The following is an 11,159-nucleotide window of genomic DNA, read 5'->3' on the forward strand; positions in this document are numbered from 1 at the left end:
CGTAAACCCGGGAGGCGGAGCTTGCAGTGAGCTGAGATCCGGCCACTGCACTCCAGCCTGGGGGACAGAGCGAGACTCTGTCTCAAAAAAAAAGAACTGCTCCTGCCCTGGGCACTTGCTTTAATTGCTACATTTCTAATGTTCCTTCTGGGCCAACTCTGATTACTCAAGATTTTAACCTTGGATTCTGTGATTCCATTTGTTCCTTTTTTACACCTGCCTCACGCCTCACAGGGGACTTTTCCCATCCCTTCCCCTAGCCTGTCTCTCTAGACCCTGCCTTGGCCTCCAGGAAATGTGGTCAGGGAGCGATGTCTATCCTATTTTGTCCTATCCTATTGTCCCAGATATTCACACAGGATAAGGCTGATACCCGCAATTTCCGCAGCCAACTTCCCCTGCTGGCTTGGCTAGCAGGGAAGGAAGCCAGCTTGGCCCTCATCCTCCTCAGGGTGGGGGAATGGGCTATGAACATTAACTGAGGTCCCCTTCTGTGCCTGTCCATTCTTCCCCTCCTCATCTCCGCTCCCCAATTCTCCCCATGCCCTACACCTCTCCACTAGCTCCCACTTGCCTGGAAGCCCCTCCATCGCCACTTCCAGAATGTGCGCCAATCTCTACTCTTCTCTCCCAACACACACACACGCACACACACTAAACACCAAGGCTGGTTACAGCCCCTCCTTAGCCCAGGATCTCATCGTAGTGATGAAGAGCGAGCCCCCCTCTCTCTAGAGTCCTCCAGCACCATCCCCAGTCTCCTCACAGTGGCCCCTCATCTACTCACCATTGGTCTACTGGGCTGAAAACTTAGGTTTCCAGCCTCCCCATCTCTTCTTTCTCTTGGGACTGGACCCTGGGCAACCATCTGGCCCCCTTCCCACACACCATGCCCCTGGGAAGGGAAAATAAAAACTCCGGACCCTAATTCACTCTGCCAAAAGGAAAAACTCAAGCTGAAAACTGAGTCATGCAAGAAGCTGCCTTGCCTTTTATTCCTAAGCTGATAGCGACAGATGAAAGGTAAAATATCCCACAGGCAGCTCCTCTATGTTCACTTTTCTTATGTAAAGAGCCAATTTACTGAACCGAGATAATCGACTGTTCCCCTACCTGCTACTTTTCTTTTGCAACAGGTGGATTACCACAACGTCCCCTTTTTCCCTCCAGCCCACTTTCCCCTTTAAATGTTAAAGCCCTCAAATTCATCCAGAATGGCACAGCCCACATAATATTTTTGTGACTCCATGTTTTTTTCTTGCCAGCATGTCCTTAACCTTGGCAAAATAAACTTCTACATTGATTGAGGCCAGGCACGGTGGCTCATGCCTATAATCCCAGCACTTTGGGAGGCCAAGGCAGGGAAATCGCTTGAGTTTGGGAGTTAGAGACCAGCATGGCCAACATAGTAAAAGCCTGTCTCTACCAAAAATAAAAAAATTAGCTGGGCATGGTGGCAGGCACCAGTAATCACAGCTACTCAGGAATGGCAGAATCGCTTGAATCCAGGAGGCGGAGGTTGCGGTGAGCCGAGATTGTGCCGCTACACTCCAGCCTGGGCGACAGAGCAAGACTCCGTCTCAAAAAAAAAAAAAAAAAAAAAAAAAAACGGGAGATGGAGTCTTGCTCTGTCGCCCAGCCTGGAGTACAGTGACGTGATCTTGGCTCACTGCAACCTCCACCTCCTGGGTTCAAGTGATTCTCTTGCCTCAGCCTCCTGAGTAGCTGGAACTATAGGCGCCCACCACCATGTTTGGCTAATTTTTGTATTTTTTAGTAGAGAGGGGGTTTCACCATATTGGTAAAGCTGGTCTCAAACTCCTGACCTTGTGATTTGCCCACCTCGGCCTCCCAGAGTGCTGGGATTACAGGTGTGAGCCACCATGCCTGGCCACAAGACTCCATCTCAATAAAATAATAATAATAATAATAATAATAAACGAATTGAGACCTGGCTGATACTTTTTGGTTTTTGCCCCACAGGCAGGTTCTGGGTGTAAGGATAGGACAAGGCAGTGAAATCAAACCTGTGGGACTCTGAGACGATGGGGGTGGTGGATACACTGTGTGTGCATTTGTCAGACCTCATTGAACTTAAGAGCCTGTGCTTTCTACTGTAAGTAAGTTACACAGCAAAATAAAAAGTCCAGGCCAGGCGCCGTGGCTCATGCCAGTAATCCCAACAATTTGGGAGGCCAAGGCAGGTGGATCACCTGAGGTTAGGAGCTTGAGACCAGCTTGGCCAACATGGTGAAACCCCGTCTCTACTAAAAATACAAAAATTAGCCAGGCATAATGGTGTGTGCCTGTAATCCCAGCTCGGGAGGTTGAGGCAGGAAAATCACTTGAACCCAGGAGGTAGAGGTTGCAGTGAGCTGAGACTGTGCCACTGTACTCCAGCCTGGTGACAGAGACAGACTCTGTCTCAGGAAAAAAAAAAAAAAAAAAAGCCAAACACTCAAGCTCAGTGGGATTGCCTAGGCCAGAAAAGGATGGTCAGTAGGCCATCTCCTCATCGGGGACCAGAAGTGCCACGGCCCCAGGGTCCTCCTTTGAAGAGGCCAGGGTGAGGCTGTCCTTTCTCCCCTTCAATCCCCATCCTCCCCCAAGGTCCCTTTGAATAAGCAGGCAATAGAACAGAAATGTGTTTGTTGGGCCAACAAGCCAAGCACAGCAGCCCCTCACCTCTTGTCATGTTCCCTCCCAGATGGAAATTCTGCAGAACTGCTGCTGCCTGGGGACCTCCTGAGACTTGGCAGCCTGTGTCTGGGAGGGCTCTGGCCCAGGAGACCCTCGCTGGCCTCTTCCCAATCCCTCCTCTAGCCCTATACCCCTTTCACCCCAAATTCCCCTCTCCTGAGCCCTGGGCCAGAGAGGCCAACCTCTTATCTCTCCCTCTGACCTCTTACACGAGCCACCCAAGGAAGAACCACCACCCCTATCAGGCCCTTCCAGGTCAGGTCTTGCATAGAATCGTCAAATCACAGGCTGGCAGAGCTGCCAGAGCCATCAGGGGCTCTCCAGGTCCTCCCAACTCAGTGTAGGTCTGGACCAGCAGTGCTGGCATCTCACATCTCCCAGGAGTGTGTTGGGTATGCAGAATCTCAGGTCGCACCTGAGACCGACTGAGTCTGAATCTGCATTGTAACAAGATCCTCAGGTAACTTGTATGCAAAGGAAAGTATGAAAAGCACTGCTCTGGTCTAGTCTATCACTGTTCCCCTGCCCCCAACACCTGCAATTGAATAGAAGTGGACACTGAAGCCTCAAGACTATCAGAGGCTTGTTCAGGACACACAGTGAGTGGACGGCAGAGCTGGGACATATTCACAGCACCAGGTGGACCAGCTCCACCGCACCCACCTCTTTTCACCCCACTACCTCTCCAAAGCAGATACCCACAAACCTGCAGTCCAGTGCTGGGGAGACTAAAACACAGCCTGGGGACACCCAGTGAGGGGCAAGGGCTAAATCCTTTCACAAGGGTCTTCTCTATCACACCCCACCAAAGTCCCCCACTCCCCATTCTGCTCTTACCATGCCAAGCTGTGACCACCAGCAGGAGCAGCAGAACTCCCGGGCCCATGGCCTCAGTGGGGAAGCGGCAGGCAGGTGCAGGGCTGTAAGGCGCCCAGGGCACAGAGCTTCCAGGTACTAGCTCCGCAGGGATCGGGACACCGGACACACGTTCCTCTCCTCTGCACTGGCTGTTTGTGTTGTTTTCCTCTTCCTCCTCCTTGGGCTGATCCTCTTCTTCCCCTTTTAGCTGGGCAAGGCAACCACAGAGTTTGGAAATCTTGGGTCTTTAAGAAGAAAACAAAGCCTTGACCCCAAGAGGGAGGGGTCGCAGTCGGGCAGGGCCAGCCTGAGCCCAGGGGGACCTAAGTTGGGGCCCTTCTAAAGCCATCTGCAAGGGGTCCTGGGAGAAGAGACATATCCAAGAGCAGCCAGACAGTTAGTAGCACAAATGAGGGTCTTCAGAGTGATCAGGCGGCTCTGGCAGAGCCCAAAGAGAAGTCAGGTTGTGTGATATTCTGACATATACATTTTTTCTTTACCCCCATTTCCTGGCTTACAACTCCTAAAATCCTTGGAATCTCCAAAGTAATACATATCTTTGAAAAATTTATTATTATTTTAGAGACGGAGTTTCACTCTGTTGCCCAGGCTGGAGCTCTGTGGCTCCATCATAGCTTACTGCAGGCTCAAACTCTAGGCTCAAGCCTTCGAGCTGTGAGATCTGACGATATCTCTAGGTAAATACAGTGATCGAATTGAATTGGAGGGCGCCAGATTCGTGTCTGCTGCAGAATCTGAACAATTGGTTGATTGCTTGGTCTATGGGGAAACATGCCCATCCCCTACATCTGGTGTCAGAAGTATTTTGTGTTGTGAGACAATAGGAGAAATGGAGTTTGTTTTCCTCCTATATACAGGTTGGTCTGGGAGAGCCTGATAATACCGGCAATAGACTTCCTTTTACGGGACACTTACTAGCCAATCCCTTTACATTCACTATCTCCTTTAGTACTGCGAAACTTTATGTAGGTAAGTACTATTGTCATTCTCATTTCACAGATGGGAAAACTAAAGCTCAGAGAGATCAAACGCCTTAAGCTTGACCACGGTCAAACAGCTACCAAATGGTGGAGACAGGATTTGGATCCCAGCAGTCTGCTTATAAAACTATCTTTCATGGTTTACTTACATTGTTTATTTATTTATTTTTTTTTTTACAAAGAATCTAATGTTTCTGCATAACTCTTAAAATATATAGCATTCCTTTCCTCCCCCTTTTCCCAGAGGCAATTACTTTTACCTCTTTTAGTTGATTCGCTTAGTATTTTACTTCTTATCTCTAAAGAACATGGTCATTTCTTCTTTTTTTTTTGGAGACAGGGTTTGGTTCTGTCACCCAGGCTGAAGTGCAGTGGTGTGATCTCGGCTCACTGCAACCTCCACCTCCTGGGCTCAAGCCATGCTCCTACCTCAGCCTCCTGAGTAGCTGCGACTACAGGGGCATGTGCCACCATGCCTGGCAAGTTTCTATATTTTTGGTAGAGATGGGGTTTCACCATGTTGTCCAGGCTGGTCTCAAACCCCTGAGCTCAAGTGATTCACATACCTTGGCCTCCCAAAGTACTGAGATTATAGGCATGAACCACTGTACCCAGCCTAAAGTTACTTCTTGAAATTGAAAAATCCTGATATAACATTGATCCAGGAAAATGATCATTCCCACGTACTCGGGTGTTTGTGTGGTGTGTATGTGTGTGTTTGTATGTATATTTATGGTGTATATATGCACTTTCTTTTTCAGAAGACTGTTTTGAACCTTCAGCAATCATGAATATCAAAGCTGACTCAAGAAGAAAAAGAAAATCCAAATAAACCTATAACAAGAAAAGAGATTTAATCAGTAACCAAAAACTTCCCAACAAAGCAAAGCCCAGGACCAGATGGCTTCACTGGTGAATTCTCCCAAACATTTAAAGAAGAATTAATACCAATCCTTTTCAACTCATTCTATGAAGCCAGCATTTTCCTGATACCAAAACATTGCCAGAAAAGATAAGTACAGACCAATATAAATGCATGAATATAGATGCAAAATTTTTTTTAAAAGTACTAGCAAATCAAATCTTTTTTTTTTTTTTTCTTTTTTGAGACACAGGGTCTGACTATTGCCCAGGCTGGAGTACAGTGGAGCAATCTCGGCTCACTGCAACCTCTGCCTCCCACATTCAAGTTATTCTCATGCCTCAGCCTCCTGAGTAGCTGGGATTACAGGCATGCACCACCATGCCCAGATAATTTTTGAATTTTTAGTAGAGATGGGGTTTCACCATGCTGGCCAGGCTGGTCTCCAACTCCTGAACTCAAGCAGTCTGCCCATCTTGGTCTCCCAAAGTTTTGGGAATACAGGCATGAGCCACTGCACCCAGCCACTAGCAAACCAAATCTAACAGCATATTAAAATGATTATACACCATGATGAAGTGGGATTTGTCCAAGAAATACAATGGTGGTTTAATACATGAAAATCAGTGTAATACATCACATTAATAGAATGAAAAAATCCTCCTATGATCATGTCACTTGATGTAACTGTAAAACCCAACATGCTTTCATTAAAAACAAAACAAAACAAAACAAAACCCACCCAACAAACTAGTAATAAAAGGAAACAGCCTCAACATAATTAAGGGCACATGTGAAAAAGCACAACAAGCTCAATGGTAAAAGATTGAGAGTTGGTCCCTTTAGATCAGGAACAAGACAAAGATGCCTGCTCTCACCACTTCTGTTCAACATAGTACTGGAAGTCCTAGCCAGAGCAATCAGGAAGAAAAGAAACAGAAGGCATCCAAATTAAAAAAGAAGAAGTAAAACTATCTCTGTTCACAGATGACATGATCCTATATATAGAGAAATCCTAAAAGATCTACAAAAAAACAACTATTAGAGCTAATATACAAATTCAGCAAAGCTGCAGGACACAAGATCAACATACATAACTCTATGGTACTGGCAATACTCCAATAAGGAAATTAAGAAAACAACTTAATTTGCAGTAATATCTAAAAAAATATTTTGGAATAAACTTAACTAAGGAGTTGCATGACTTTTACAACGAAAACTAGAAAACACTGTTGAAAGAAATTTAGAAGACCTTAATAAATGAAAAAACCACCTTGTTTTCCTAAGTTGGAGGATTTAATAAGATGGCAGTACTCTCAAAGTGATTTATAGGTTCAATATAATCCCTATCAAAATCCCAACAGCCTTTTCCTGCAGAAATGGAAAAGCTGATTCTCAAATTCATATGGAACTTCAAGGGACACTGAATATGCAAAACAATCTTGAGAAAGGAGAACATGGAGGAGTCACACTTCTCAATTTCAAAGCTTACTATAAAGCTACAGAAATCAAAATAGTGTGGTATCAGCATAAGAATAGCTATATGGATCAATAGAATAAAATTGAGAGTTAGGAAGTAAACTCTCACATTCATGGATAACTGATATTCAACAAGGGTGACAAGACCATCCAATGGAGAATGACCAGTTTTTTCAACATAGGTGCTAAAAGAACTAGATAGTCACATGCAGAAGAATGAAGTTGAATCCTTATTTTATATCACATATAAAAGTTAACTCAAAATGAATTAAAGACCTAAATATAAAAGCTAAAATTTTAAACCCATAAAAGAAACCATAGAGGTAATATTCACAACTTTGAAATTGGAAATGGTTTCTCAGATATGTTTCTAAAAACGCAAGCAAAGAAAAATAAATTGGACATAATCAAAATTAAACATTTTTGTGCATCAAAAGATACTGTCAAGAGAATAAAAAGATAACACGCAGAATGAATATTTATATCCAGAATATATATAGAATGAAAGTTGTAGTGTTTCCTCAGCAAAAATCACTCTTGGTGCATAGTTCTATGAGTTTTGACAAATATATATAACAATGTAACCACCACTGTAGTCAAGATATAGAACAGCTTCATCACTAGAAAATGTTTCTCATGCTGCTTTGTAGTAAAGCCCTTCCCCAACCCCTCACACCAAACGACCGCTGATCTGTTCTCTATCCCTACAGTTTTGCCTTTTCCATAATGTCTTTGTGCTTTAGAGGATAATGCCATTTTTATAAATGGAATCATATAGTGTATAACTAAAGAATATACGTAGAATCACGCAATATGTAGCTAAAGCCACTCTATTGTCCCTCACAATTAATAAATATTTATGGAAAAAAAAATTTTAAAAAAGAATGAAAGCTGTAGTGTTTCCTACAACTCAACAACAAAAAGACAAACAATTAAATTTAAAAATAGGTAAATTCAAATATTGCATGTCCTCACTTATAAGTGGGAGCTAAACAAAGGGTCCTCGTGGATATAAAGATGGAGCGAATAGACTCCAAAGGTGGAAGGACAGAAGGAAAGGGGAGAGGACAGAAAGGAAGTGAAAAATTACCTACTGGGTATAATGTTCAGTATTTGGGTATCGGGTACACTGGAAGCCAAATCCCCACCGTTATGCAAGGAACCCATGTAATAAACATGCACGTATACTCCCAAATCTCAAGTAATTTTTTGGAAAAACAGGCAAAAAATTGAATAGATATTTCTCCAGAGCACATGAAAAAATATTCAATATCATTAGTCATTAGAGAAGTGCAAATCAGAACCACCTTGAGATACCACTTCATATCTACTAGGTTCATAATAAAAAAAAATCGGATAGCAAGTATTGGTGAGGATGTGGAGAAATTGGAACCTTTGCACAGGGTTGGTGAAAATGAAAACTGGTGCAGCTGCTATGGTAATCAGTTTGACAATTCCTCAAAAAGTTAAACATATAATTGTCATATGATCCAGAAATATCACTTCTAGGTAAAACCAAAAGAATGGAAAACAGGGACTCAAATAAACACATGCACACAAATATTCAACACAGCATAATTTACAGTAGCCAAAAGGTGGAAACAGTTGACAGCTAAACAAAATGTGGTATGTCCATACAATTGAATATTATTCAGCTATAAAGGGAATGAAATACTGATACCTGTTACCATGTGGACGAACCTTGAAAACACTGTGTTAAGTCAATGAAGCCAGTCACAAAATGTCATACGACTCCATCTATTTGAAAAATCCAGAACAGGTAAACCCATAGAGGCAGATGATTGATGAGTGGTTACCAGGGGATGTAGGAAGGGAGAATGGGGAGTGACTGCTTATGAGAAGGAAGTTTTCTTTTGGGGTGATGAAATGTCTTGGAACAAGATAGAGGTGATGGCTGTCCAGCATTGTATTTGTCCTAAATGCCATTGTACACCTTAAAATGGTTAATGTTTAATTTTATGTTATTTGAATTTTATATCAAAAAAAGAGAAGGGATAAAGATTATCTTAGACCAACAAAAACTAAGAATTCATTGCCAGCAGACCAACACTACAAAAAAAAAAAAAAAAATCCTAAGGGAAGTTCTTTAGGTAAAGGAGTATGATACCAGCTAGAAAGTTGGATATACATTAAAAAATAAAAAGTGCTGGAAATGGAATAAAAGTAAGCATAAAAAATATGGTTGCCTTTTAAATGCTTGAAAAGATAACTATTTAAAACAGGCATTGAAAAATTTTTTCCTGTCAAGGACCAAATAGTAAATATTTTAGGTTTTGTGGCCATATGGTCTTTGGGGCAACTGCTTAATTCTGCCATTGCAGTGCAAAAACAGCCATAGCCAATACATAAACTATTGAGTGTGTTATGTTCCAATCATACCTTATTTACAAAAACAGGAGGCAGGCTACATTTGGTCCACAGGCTATAGTTTGCCCATCTCTGATGTAAAGCAAAAGTAGTAGCAATGTATTGGATATTTATAGCAGATTAAAAGTAAAATATATTGTCATACATTTCACTTTTACATATGCATTTATAGCAATCTCTACAGGGGATACATTCCAGTAACCTTGGTGTATGCCTGAAACTGCAGATAGTACTAAACCCTGTATATGCTATGTTTTTTCCTATACCTACTGTATTAGACTGTTCTCTTACTGCTAATAAAGATATACCCGAGACTGGGTAATTTCTAAAGGAAAGGAGGTTTAATTAACTCACAGTTCAGCATGGCTGAGGAGGCCTCAGAATCATAGCGGAAGGCAAAGGAGGAGCAGAGCTGCATCTTATATGGTGGCAGGCGGACTAGTATGGGCGAGGGAACTTCCATTTATAAAACCATCAGATCTCGTGAGACTTAATTACTACCACGAGAACAGTATGGGGAAGACTGCCCCATGATTCAATGATCTCCACCTGGCCCCACCCTTGACACGTGGGGATTATTACAATTCAAGGTGAGAATTGGGTGGGGACACAGCCAAACCATATCACATACATACCTGTGATAAAGTTTATCAATTAGGCAAAGTCAGAGATTTACAATAATAACTAATAATACAATAAGACAATTACAACACTTTACTGTGATAAAAGCCATGTGAACGTAGTCTCTCTCTCAAAGTACCTTCATATTTTTGGACATGGATTGATCACAAGTAACTGAAATTGCCAATGAAGGGGAAATACTGCACTATGAAAAACAGGAAGAAACGGTGTGCAGTCTACTCTCGTCAGGTCCTCATGCTATATTTATCTTTCTTGTTTGATTTTTGGATGGAGTCTCACTCTGTCACCCAGGCTGGAGTGCAGTGGCGGGATCTTGGCTTACTGCAAACTCCACCTTCCAGGTTCAAGCGATTCTCCCGTATCAGCCTCCCCAGCAGCTGGGATTACAGGCACCTGCCATCGTGTCTGGCTAATTTTTGTATTTTTAGCAGAGACAGGGTTTCACCATGTTGGCCAAGCTGGTCTTGAATTCCTAACTTCAGGTCATCTGCCTGCCTCAGCCTTCCAAAGTGCTGGGATTACAGGTGTGAGCCACGGCACCGGCCCTCATGCTATATTTAAAGTAATGTTTTATCATTTAAAGGTAGACTTTGATTAATTTAAGATATAAGTTGTAAACCTAGGACACTCCCTAAACATTTTTCTCTCTTTTTAATCACTCAACATTTTTTGAAGAGGTATAAATTATAAGCCAATAGTGGAAATGAAATGGAGACATAATCCATACTCAATCCAAAGGAAGACAAAGATGGAAAGAAAGAAGACCAGATAGAATGAATAGAAAACATCTAACAAGATGGTAGAAGAGAGGATTTTGAATGTTCTCACCATAAGAAATGATAAGTGTTTAAGGCGATAGACATGCTAATTACCCTGTGATCATTACACTATATATATATGTATCAAAACATCATATTGTACTCCATAAACACGTACAATTATTGAGGCTGGGCACAGTGGCTCATGCCTGCAATCCCAGCACTTTGGGAGGCTGAGGTGGGCAGATCACCTGAGGTCAGGAGTTCGAGACTAGTCTGGCCAACATGGCAAAACCCCGTCTCCACTAAAAATATAAAATTAGCTGGATGTGGTGGCAGGTGCCTGTAATCCCAGCTATCTGGGAGGCTGAGGCAGGAGAACTGCTTAAACCTGGGAGGCAGAGGTTGCAGTGAGCCAAGATCAAGCCATTGCACTCCAGCCTGGGCAACAACAGTGAAACTCTGTCTCAA

The 11,159-nt window shown here is 42.8% G+C and overlaps 1 protein-coding gene across 2 annotated transcripts in view; it reads right to left on the reverse strand.

Annotated features, from left to right (window-relative positions):
• Positions 1–11,159, reverse strand: part of CSF1R (colony stimulating factor 1 receptor) — a 61,305-nt gene that overhangs the window by 31,461 nt on the left and 18,685 nt on the right. The window contains exon 2 of one of the 2 annotated variants that reach the window (XM_011931544.1): positions 3,538–3,766. In XM_011931544.1, the coding sequence (XP_011786934.1) occupies positions 3,538–3,586 (49 nt within the window). In that variant the 5' untranslated portion in view covers positions 3,587–3,766. Of the gene's footprint in view, positions 1–3,537; positions 3,939–11,159 lie in introns of those variants that run through there. The other variant, XM_011931543.1, reaches the window with a different exon arrangement.

The sequence above is a fragment of the Colobus angolensis genome, unplaced genomic scaffold (assembly GCF_000951035.1).
Source record: "Colobus angolensis palliatus isolate OR3802 unplaced genomic scaffold, Cang.pa_1.0 Scaffold90, whole genome shotgun sequence".
NCBI lineage: Eukaryota > Metazoa > Chordata > Mammalia > Primates > Cercopithecidae > Colobus > Colobus angolensis.